This window comes from Doryrhamphus excisus, linkage group LG6 (genome assembly GCF_037039965.1).
Source record: "Doryrhamphus excisus strain RoL-2023G ecotype Guam linkage group LG6, RoL_Dexc_Guam_v1.1, whole genome shotgun sequence".
In the NCBI taxonomy this organism is placed as follows: domain Eukaryota; kingdom Metazoa; phylum Chordata; class Actinopteri; order Syngnathiformes; family Syngnathidae; genus Doryrhamphus; species Doryrhamphus excisus.
In genome coordinates this window covers 19,995,235-20,007,432 of record NC_136362.1, presented here as the reverse complement: position 1 = coordinate 20,007,432, position 12,198 = coordinate 19,995,235, and the positions used below count along the sequence as shown (strand labels likewise).

The 12,198-nt window shown below is 40.8% G+C and overlaps 1 protein-coding gene across 2 annotated transcripts in view; it reads right to left on the bottom strand.

Moving 5' to 3' along the window:
* Positions 1–12,198, bottom strand: part of ephb1 (EPH receptor B1) — a 170,332-nt gene that overhangs the window by 96,104 nt on the left and 62,030 nt on the right. For both annotated transcript variants that reach the window (XM_058067568.2, XM_058067569.2), the window contains exon 3: positions 515–1,196. In XM_058067568.2, coding sequence (XP_057923551.1) covers positions 515–1,196 — 682 coding nt within the window. The remainder of the gene's footprint in view (positions 1–514; positions 1,197–12,198) is intronic.

Sequence of the window (12,198 nt, the reverse complement as noted above, 5' to 3'; positions counted from 1 at the left end):
GAGCCATATCCAATAGAAAATAACGTGTCCTTCAGCCATTATTCATCATATTTTGGTGACTCATGAGGGGATGAAGATCAGAAGCAGAATAAACAAAAGAAGCTACATGATATAAGCAGACAAATTCTAAATAAAAGGTTGAGTGTTTTGTTGTTTGTAGTATGAACAGTAGTTAACTTACGTATGTCGATCCCCAAATTTATCTTCTTCCTCCTTCTTGACATGTTAAATTGTGCAAGTGAAAACATGCTCTGTACTTCAATCCAACACCAATCTAACCAACACAATAACCGGTTGTGCTTTTGTGAATTTCTCTTGGAGATGATTAAAGTATCCATCCATCCATCTATCTTTTACGACCTTATAGTGATGCATGTGGTTTAAGTTTAAGCACCAAATATGGTTCCTTACGCGATAAAGGCAGTAAAGGTTTGGTATGGTCATCGTTCAAACAACAACTACAAGAGACTTTAAATCGTATTCCATGTGTAGTATAATTGGAAAAATGACTTACCTCGACACACGTTGCCATTGTCTGGTTCAAAGCCTGCCTTGCACGTGCAGCTGCCAATTGGAACCATCCACTCCCCATCACCATTACAGTACAGCTTTATGGGAACGTCCACTTCTTCTGAGTTTGAAATGCAAATCCCTCTTGAAATAACAAGTGAGGTGCTTTCAGCACCTGTCATCGTCTCTGGAAAAATCGCAAAGTTCTGGACCACGCTCGGGCACTTCTTATAAAACACCCTGACTGACAGCAAAGACATGCAGGCACCGTAGTCCTGGAAGGCCAAGTAGAAGCCGTTTTTAGAAAGAGGCCCAAAGCTGCGGACCTCTGTGTTGACCTTCATGAGGCGTCCTCCAAAGTCCACCTGCGAGAAGCTCTCATCTGCAGCGATGGTGTCCACTTTGAGGTAGGGCGCCTCCATCCAGAAAGCGGTGCCTTTAGTGGCGATGACCGCATCGCTTTCGTAGTAGTACAGGTTAAAGGTCTCCTTGCAGGAGCCCGGCACGTTAGGGATGGAGCTGCAGTCGCGGACCGTGAAGCGAATCTCCACGTAGATCCGCTGCGCTCCACGTCGATCAATGAATGTGGTAAGGAGCCAGTTGTTTTGACTGGGCTCAAAGACGTTGCACACCTGGTACGTCCTGATGGTGTTGAGGTTCTCGTCGTAGCCGCTGACCTCCTCCCACTATGGAAAGACAGAAACATACAGTGCTTAGGGTTAGACCATATGGTTGCTTCCTTGATATTTAGAAGGACACAATTTTTATTCATGTTTGTGTCATCAGTCATCTGCAAAGGTTCAATGTTGTTGTTTGTCGAAGTCTTTAATCCAAAAGGCTGCTTCAGTACTAAATTTAAATTGCATAGTCTCCCTATTTATGTCTCTGGTGGGTGTGTCCCCATCGGGTTATTGTTGCCGGGCGTGGCTGGTCAACGATTCCCTGTAAAATAATAGGTTGTTCATCTGCCTGGTGGCAGGACACTTCATTAGTGGCCATTTTTCCTGTGGAATGAGACAATCTTTGGGGGAGGGATTTTAAGGATGCAGCCAAACCAATTGAGAACCACGGATCTGGAGCCTTCTAATCAACTATACATTTACAACACTGCATATACATGTATACAGAAATGGTATGAACCATATTGAGCTTTTTACATCACACTTAATAACCTGCCATTTTCTATTGTGAAAAAAGTGTCATCAAGCTAGAATATTCTATTAGCTATGTTTTTTTCCCAGAAATTGCTATCTTTCAGCTTTGAATGAGACTATAATTACATGTTGTAATGCCACCTGATTGCTTTTGCAGGAACTTGACAACCTGCAAATGCGTTGTTTTATTTTGTGTTGACAGATACTGTACACAGAGGGTTTTATTTAAAAATGCATACATGCATCTATCAATGTACCAAAGCAACATTAAGTATTAACAAGCCCACGTTCTACCTTTTATGTGCTGCTATTTAACAGCAAAAAGGTGGTCAAGCGCTCAGGTGGTGCATTATACAGCATGGTGCATAACAAATTCAAAATTAGGCTCTTCTGAATTATAATTAGACAGAAGACATGCAAGCATGGAAGACATTTGCATGCGGGCGGAACCGAAGTGCACTGCAGGTCTTTTTCTTTCCAGGTGTGACCCAGAAAGTGTGTTGGATGAGCAATAGCGGCCCCCTAGGGGTATTCACTGAGTGCGCCAAATCATGACGAAAATGTGCCATTAACATTTGGAATGATTACTAATCAACAAGACAAATTACTGGAATACAAAGAAGGGGTACTTGCTTTTAAAATGTGTAGCAGTGTCAACAAAAAAATCATCTTCACATTTATGTAATCTGTCTGAAAAGGTGACTGGAGACTGTGTTAGAATGTTTTTTCCTTAGGTAACATTTTTGCAAAGAGATTAATGTGGCCAACCGGCAGCAATAATCCAAACAGCCATAGGCAAGGAGGAGTTAATGAGGTCTGCAGTGGAGAAAGTGGGCCTCCAGTTAGTTAATGTGTGTACTGTATATCTCCTGGTGCTTCCTCCCTTTGACCTTTGAAGCCTCTGCTGATAAGTCTGCCAAGATGGGCACCTCATGATAAGCGGAGCCTCGTTTAAGGCGATGAACCAACCAAAAATTTGACATAAACACAGAGAATGATAACAGGTGAAAGGACTGTGGGGAAATTGACAAAATCTGAGGAGAGCGACTGGAAATAATGACACTTTTGGGCAAAAAGAGGGAGGGGAAGGTTACCAAGACAACCAGAACCTTGTCTGTCTGAGGTAACCAAAGGCATTGAGGGACACATAGGGACACATGTAAATATAGTGTATAAGAAATAATGTAACTATGCTACTATAACTAGACTTTATAACATTTGGTGGCTATGCCAAAGGTGCTTTTTCGTGGAAAACCGGTATCATCATTCTAAATTAAGGTGCAGCCAGTAATTCTGGGCCTGATGAAAAAAATCAACCCAAAAAAATCATCCATGCACAAGCCTCAAAAAGCGACCCAAATGTGCATAAGCAGCATAGCAAATAGATGAATGCATAGTTAATCTACCTAATGTGATATATAATGGAATGTATCAGTATCGACCAATTTCACTCATGGATGATAGGTATCGGAATCAGAAGCGTAAAACCCTGATCGGAGCATCCCTAACTGTCAATGCAGATATCAACGAAATACACAGATTGATAACATAACAGTAAATAAAAAAAGTAAACAAAAAAAGTAACTCCAGTAATCCCTCATTTGTTGCTGTTGATTCATCTGCAGACCCAACCGTGATAAGTGAATTTCTGCAAAGTAGGATTGCTTATTTAGAATTCAAATATTTTGAGAATAGAAAACCCATTTATGACCTTCTAAATACTATTTAGGCATCTACACAGTAGAAGTAACACCTCTATAGTCACATTTACACTTGCAAATATAGCAGACAGTACATGTATGTTAAATGTATTCCAGACGTATGGAGAACAGGAAGTCAGGGGCTACAGGGGTCAACAGCAGCCGTGTCTTTATTTCACCTGTTGTGAGATCATTCTAAACTGCAATAAAAGCCTGTAGTTCAGGCAGTCAAGTACTGCAGAGCATTTTGTCTTTTAATGAATCTTCTGTCTTGTATTTCTATGTTCACCATTCACATTTCAGCAACTGTTTGATTACATTCAAATATCGATAAATATATATGGATAATGAATATTAGAATTAAGTCTCTCTCAATGAACCAATGCTTCCCACTCGTGCAGCCCCAAATCATGACACCACCATGCTCGATGGTAGGCTAGACATAATTATCTTGCAGCTATTTAGACAATAATGGCTGCACATTGAGTCACTTTTAGTGGAGCGTAAATCTGTACCACTGTACAAGCTGTACATTGACTTCTCTAAGGGCCCAACGGTGTAATGTTTACTACTTGTTTCAGTCTATCCCATGCAGCACGTGCTCCCATGATACTGATATTACATACAAGACATGTACAAATGCATGTAAATAATCCGATACAGACACTAAATTAGAATTGTGCAGTGTAAGAAAATCCAGCCTAAGAAAAACAAGAAGGTCCAATAATGGTGGGGATAGAAGAAAGTGACACTGCTGGCGTGATAAACGAGTTTACAGAAGTCCGAGGTGCAAATTAAGGATTTTTCCCCCGGTGCTGCTCCCTCTGAGCCCATGCTGCTCACAAGTTGCCACCCCACCACCTCCTCCTCTTCTCTCTCTGTAATGACCATTCATCAGCGTTACGGGAACCTGTCCCTTTCAGCACAGCCTGTTCATTAATACAGCCAGCCCCCGGGCTCTTCTGCACCCGTCTGCTCTGGTCGAGGAGGGGGTCTTCACCGCCTCTCGTCTAGCCAAATGACCACCATCTTTCATGGTGGAGAGGAACCCGAGGCATCTGAGATAATGCCCGTCTCAATTCTGTCCAGGAACTCATTGGGTCGTGCAATAATGAACGAGACAGATATTCGTTGTCCCCATTGTGTCAACAGACAGGAAAAAAAATATTAGTTATCATTTCCAAAGCGGGTTCAAACTTTGCAACAGACTTTGCTCTTTTGTTTGATAGGTTTGTATTCATCTGCTGTTTATCTGGTCGTGTTTGCGCACACAGAACGTGCTGTTTAGAATTTGACGGTTTACCGACCACATATTGATTTGCTCGCTGCTGAGCTTGTGACTACACCGCGCATTTGTGTTTCTGTAGGTATAAAATATTTGATTACACATATTATTGGTATCCACAGTTGTGCATCCGCAGGATGTACGACTTATGTGTCATCTACTTCCTTTTCCTTTTACATGACTAACTAACTCTGTGACATTTACCTGACCGCAACGGAGAAGCGAGAAAAGACGACATGTCATCACCTGTCACTTTACTGATAATGTAGTTCCCTGGTTGTCTCCTCCATTAGTGTTAAAAGAACGTGTCTACACTTGGTCTGTGCATTATACACCAACGCTCATATTTATGATGCTTCCATGTTTCATTTATACACAGTCAAGGTGAACAAGGTCCAGGGGAAAGACATTGTGTAGTTATCTTTATGTCCCTTCCTTTGTTGCTTTATTGTACCACCGCATGTATGTTTTATTTTCCTCATTTTTAGATGAATTCTATGTGAGATGAGATAATGTTGTCATTGTGGTAGTCAAGGCCGAGATTATGAAAGTGGATAGAGGACAATTTAGCCATTGGGATGTTTCCCGGTGGTATGACTCGTTTGATTCTTTGTCCCATTCACTCCATGCTTGCCCTGACATTCCCAGTTTCAAAAAACTAAAAACCCACCTCTTTAAATCTGTTTTTAATGTGTAACTTTTTATATCTGACTGCTGTGCCCCGCCCCGCTTTTTCTCATGTTTTAACTGTGTATTAACCAATGAATGTTGGATTTTGGTGTGTCTTCTACTCTGCTTACTTGCTTTTATTCAACTCCATTCTTCTGTAAAGGGTCTTTGAGTATTTTGAAAAGCGCTATACAAATAAAATGCATTATTATTATTATTATTATTATTATTATTATTATTATTATTATTATTATTATTATTATTATTATTATTATTATGTTAGCTTTAGCAAACATCATGTATGTCAACCAAAGTGACCCTTTTAAGCAGGGGTGTCCAAACTGTGACTTGGGTACAATTTGTTTACGCAAAAAAAAAAAAGTAATACAATCCCGTTATGGATTGCTTGCAGAGGCAATATTTTTGTTCTGATGGTGTCCCGTCAAACGTGCCAATTTCTTTCTAACGTTACCATAGTAACGAAGACATCTGGGATAGGCTCCAGCACCCACGCGACCCACATTTAATGAATGACATGCCCAATTTGATCCTCCATACCATTCAAGTTAGCTTCACAAAACGACAACTGTAAACATCCGAAAGAAGACTTGAAAGCAAACAAATGCAATTCGATGCAGAAGACACTCTTTCTTCACTGCTAATTTTTAAGTGCAGCCATTGCGTCTGTCATTATGGCTGCTCCATCTGATGTGCAGTAGCGAGAAGATGTAGGGGCTATGCATTCACCGAGCGCTTAATGTTTCTCATAATGATCGGTCACACCTTGCTGACCTGGAGAGGTTAGGGGCGTGGTAAAGGAAAAAGACAGAGTGATGGATAGAAGAAAAAACATGCGTGTGGAGAGAAATTAAGGGGACGGTGGGAGGAAGAAATCAGTAAGTCATTCACGGTGATGCATCCCTTTCCCCACTGCCTCATCTCGATGCCATCACGCCATCAATATTCTGCCTTCATAAAGGCCATTCATCATATTGATCGCCTGTCATTACTTCCAAAGGCTAAAATAACACAGAAGATGATCACACTTAATATGAAGGCCAGGAGGAGGAAAATCCAGTAGTCAGCTGTTGGACCATTAACAACACAGTGGGCAACAGGCAACCAAGTGTCGCCCTTTGGCAGAAAGTAACATTATACGCACCAATATGAGCTTTCAGACTTCAAAGGATCAGGTGTCTTTCAAAATCAATAGGATTGTTTCCGTACGCAGTACACAGCACCAATCATTGAAGATCAATAGAAAAGTGACCGACTGCACTACTTTGATCACTGACCTCCACCCACTGTATCATTGCATCCAAAATTAATATAACTCTTGTTCCAGGGCCCAGATATAAGACAACCACTCTTGTGTATCGCTGTGTCATGGCTGCATCGGTCAGAGTCACCCATTCTAGAAAATGGCATTTCATAGATTATTGCGAGAGGAGGGGTATATCCTGGACTGCCAGCCAATCACAGGGCACATATAGACAAACAACCATTCACACTCACATTCATACCTATGGACAATTTGGAGTCGCCAATGTTTTTTGTTTTTAGCATGTTTTTGGAATGTGGGAGGAAACCGGAGTTCCCGGAGAAAACCCACGCATGCATGGGGAGAACATGCAAACTCCACACAGAGATGGCCGAGGGTGGAATTGAGCTCTGGTCTCCCACTTTTCTGCCGTGCAACCCAAATCATTAATTAATTCATTTTCTACCGCTTATCCTCACGAGGGTCACGGGGGTGCTGGAGCCTATCCCAGCTGTCTTCGGGCAAGAGGCGGGGTACACCCTGGACTGGTCGCCAGCCAATCACAGGGCACATATAGACAACAACCATTCACACTCACCTAACCAAATCAAAATGAACCAAATATACAGGCATATATACAGATAATTCAGTACCTTTTGGATCAAATAAAAAATTTATTTACCACAGGACTTTTACTACTAACAATCAGTCACTTTGCAGCAATGGTAATGGTAATGGTTTTATTTCATTTGAACATGCATCAGATTACAATTGAGTGCATCCCATAATCAGTTCCACATGTCCAAAAGGAGTAGGAAGAAGCAAAGCTTATTAAATCCTAACCCTCCATCTGGTACTTTTACAAACAGTAACTGTTACACTTGTTCACTTCCTGCTTTCCATAATACAGTTTAAAGTTTGTTTTTTTTTTAAATAATGTACCTTGTACCGAAGTATGAGGTGATATGAGCATCCAATGACTTAATGGGTACCATAGTAAGTGTCAATATAGTGATATATATAGCACATCATGACTGGTTCAAGACTCTTCATCCTTGGATTTAGCAAACATCAACTACTTGTATTGTTTCTTGAATTGGCTCATCGTTGTGCATTGTTTGATTTCCTTACTCAATCCATTCCATAGTTTGATTCCCCATACTGAAATGCTATGGCTTTTTAACGTAGTCCTGGCATAGAAATGTTTCAAATGTACTTCTTCCCTGAGATCATATTTCTCCTTTCTTATATATCATATTTCTCCAATGTTTTGTCTGCTTGTGCCTTGAACAAATACATAAGGACAGGTCACAGCTCATCACTCAAACTGAAAGTCCAAAAACATCAATTCGATTTATCTTGAACCTGAAGTCCGTCCGTCTGATCCTCAGTGGAGTGGTGCTCACCCAGTGCTTTTCGGAATCGCCATCAAATGATACAACTTCACGCTTAGACATGCAGGATCTGCTTTTAAACCCTCTGAGTCAGGAGGGGTCTTGAAAATGTCATTATGAAGGCAAAACAAGAGGAAATCAAATCAAAAGGCTTCACGACGATGAAATAGCGACATGCTTTTTGTCAGTTACAACTTTCAACTAATCTTTTCTGGGATTAATACCTAATACTATAACAGGTGCTCTATTGATTTAGTTGAGGTTGTATATAAATATTAAACTGGTGTTGCCTCTTGTCACTTCTTCAGCAATCTGTGTTTTCAGTCCATCTTTTTTTCTAATTTTGAGGATTATTGGGTTTGAGGGAAAAATCCAGCAACCCTCCAGATCTTCACAGAATGGATAATGTTCTCTATTGTCCCATGCAACTACTGAAAAAGACTCAACTCTGAACCCATTATTTTCTCCGATGCTGCCTACTGTCTGTCCACTATTGTATATACCTTAAATATAAAGGTGACTATAGGGGTGTTATTACGTGCGTAGAATGGTCTAATAACTCTGGATTTAGAAGGTTGTATTTATGTTTTCTATGCTTTAATTATGAAACTATTCCATTTATAATGAAGGAATCCTACTTCTGAGACATTCACTTGTCACGGTTGGCTCTGTAACCAACTGTGATAAACGAGAGAAAAATGTAATCAGGTCTACAAGCAAGTGCTGTGGAGATGCTGTTGCCACTGTAGAAACTCCTTAGGTCAGATTAAAAAAATTAAACAGGAGTTCAAAACGACTGCACGAGTGGTTAGTGCGCAGGCCACACAGCTTGGAGACCTGAGTTTGATTTCCCACTGGGTATATCTGTGTGGAGTTTGCTCTCCCTGTGCATGCGTGGGTTTCCTCCCACATTCCAAAAACATGCTAGATTAATACACGGGAAATTGTCCATAGGTATGAATGTGAGTGTGAATGGTTGTGTGTCTTTGTCTGGCAACCAGTCCAGGGTGTACCCGGACTCTGGACAGCTGGGATAGGCTCCAGCATGCCTGTGACCCTAGTAAGGATAAGCGGTACAGAAAATGGATGGAGTTCAAAACAGCTCACTAAAAACAATGTTTAAAAAACAACACGTGTTTCCATATTCAATCCAGAAATCTTACATACCAAATGAAATTGGACTGTCAACACTCTAATGCCTGGGTGGGCATATTTGATAAGCCTCTAATGTTAATGGCCTGCAACATCTGCGTTCAGTGGAAGAAAAGAAGCTCATTCAGGTAAAATTCCCACTGACAGATATGTAAAAGGCCAAGGTCTCCGGAGGACAGAGGATTAAACATAAAGACGGGAAGCCGAGATAGGGATCGGACATGCTCCTGAAAGATACTCTCTCTGTTTTGTGAGCTCATTGCTGACAGTCATCATAAAACAGATAACTTTTTTCTTATCCTTTGCAACGGCTTTTGAGAATCTGACAGAATAATGAGATTATTTCAACCTTTGGGTCATATCCAAGAAGTCAACAGAAGGAATTAAAAAATAGTTTTGATAGTGAACTTCATTTATTCAAGTTCGCTCTTTTGTGAGTACAGCCCACACTTGCACAGACGAGCACACTGCAGCCATTAAAATATGCGAAGACATGATTGCTATTATCATTTCTGATCAGCTACGTTATTAAACAAGGGCTACTGTCAGGCCGGTTGCATGGGAATGATTATTTTGCAGGGGCATCGGAGGCCTAGTTCCGCCCGGCTGAGTGTGATGGATGGAAAGGAAATGGTGGTGTCTGAAAAATCCCCAATCCCGCCAGATACTAGCCACTCCATAATTACAGTCTCGCAGTTTGATAGAGCTCAAATTGAACAGTGGCCATCTGTCTGTGGAAGTTAGAAGAAAAGTCACAGAAAATGTGGCCTGCCCCGAGCAATATATTTAGCCTTCCAAGTATCTCAATGTGGCTCTTTCCCACTCTCTAAAGTTGAGCTGTTCTTTTAAACACTCCACTTGTGATGTGTTGCTTTGGAGAACATATGTACATCTAGGTACTATTGCTACAGAAGCTCATTGGGTGACAATATTCATAGTCACATGCTGCGGTATTATGACCCCGCAGTCTCCACTTTACTTGCAACTGCCCTCAATTCAAATCGAATCTGTAAAAGCCAAGAAGTAAACAGTGCAGTAAATTTGTTGCGTGTCTAGTTTTGACTGAGGTGTGTTTTTGCAGTCCCGTTTTGAAGATGCAACCCAAATACTCTAAACCAGGGGTCTCAAACTCAATTTACCTGGGGGCCACTGGAGCTAGGGTCTGGGTGAGGCTGGGCCGCATCCAGTTTAAAAAAAAAAAGAAAAGAAAAAGTTTGAAAGAAACAATAACAAAATTAAACTACTCACATTTATTTTGAATATTTCACCATAGTGCTGTTATCTGCTAGGAAATAGCTACCAAATAAAAGTGAAATGAAGTTGTCAGTTATCAGGAAGTGATCATATAGTAAAATAATAATGAGGATTGACTGAAAAAATGTGTGTAGCAAGAATAAGAGAAATGAAAAAAGGAGCTAATTGTTCAAAAGTAAATTAGACACCCCACAGGCTGTTGGCACCTCTATGACCCATTTAGGGACAACAGGGGACAGGGTAATGATATGGTATGTCCCTAAAAGCTCCCCTTTCAGGTAGAAATGGGCCCCTGCCTGTCTATGCTGGTAAATGTGTGTGTTTTTGTACGTAGCCCAGTCATCCAGACACGCAGGAGGGGTTGCGGTGGAGGTACTGTATGTGTGTGCATGCATGTCTGCAAAGAGGTGGACATTTTTTGACCTTGACAAGCTGCCGTGAAGAAAAGACAAACAATAAAAATATATAAAAAATGTGCAGTAAAACGGGGTAGATTTATTGTCATGTCTACCAAAAGACAGTAAGACAACTGATTTAGTCTGTACAGCTTGACAACAGTTTTCTAAACATGGTCCTCCGTGGAAAAGGTTTGGATACCCCTGATGTAAATACGTAGTTTATATTGCACACATGTATGCTGGTGGATACATCTCAGTGCAAATTATTCCAAGAAAGAAAACCATGGACATGTAGCTTGAGATTCTGACAATTCCCATCTTCATGCAGAGCGGACATGTCTATGTAGGATCACGGAGCAATTTAAACCGCATGACGACACACACTTAATAACCATGAAGACAAAATGAAAGTAATCTCCACACTGCCCTAATGCCGAGTTGGCTTGTATTTGCGTGAACGCTCACGTTCAATTTCCTTTTAGCTTGAACACATCCCTGAAGAGTTCATGACAATGTATGAATGTGCGAACACATAAATGTCTTGATAAGTATCGTACACTACTGAGGGTTACAGAGGGTTTATTTCTTTATGTGTGTGTAGTAATAACAACTAAGGCTATCATGTGGCAATGTTTCTACATGTCATTTTTTTTTTTACGATACATACCCAGAAGCACACTCCCCCACAGGAAGTTACCCAGCATTACCTAGATCTACTGCAGTGTTTTTCAACCTTTTTTGAGCCACGGCACGTTTTTTACATTGGAAAAATCTTGTGGCACACCACTAACCAAAAATGTTCCAAAATGTCACCACGACCTCACACGTGCATCAATAAGTCTATGGGAGGAACAAGGTAGGTGTTGCCACACGGACCAATATTACATTGCTCTGCCAGTCTTTACACCACAGACACTCCACAGTAGCCACGTTTTTACATCACCACTTTTTCTCTTTCCCAATGACCTTTCGGGAAACAATGGTATCCATAGAAAGGAATATTCCAATCTCTTGTCTACATGCGCCGTGAAAATCAACCAGAATAGTCAATAGGGCATGCCCAGTAAAACGTAAACATCAACATCACGTGATACCGGCTTCCCCAAGTTTTTCTTTCACTTGTTGGAATAACTCCGTATTGCCAGTTTTTCGTCTGTCCAGTCTTGAAATTTAGTTTGAATCAAAAACAAACTTTGCTTAGTCCAGTGCCGATTGCTGGCCTCCATTTTTAAAAGTGAAGAACATCTGGATCTGCGTGTTACGTCATATCTGAGCATGCGCTGAAAGAACGCACCCGGGATAAATTTAAACAGGAAAAGATCAAATTCAATCTTGCTAATATTTTATAATTAAACTCAGGACATGTTTTATATAGATATATATTTTCTTTTTTAATAAAACTGCACTTGTGAATGGCGTAT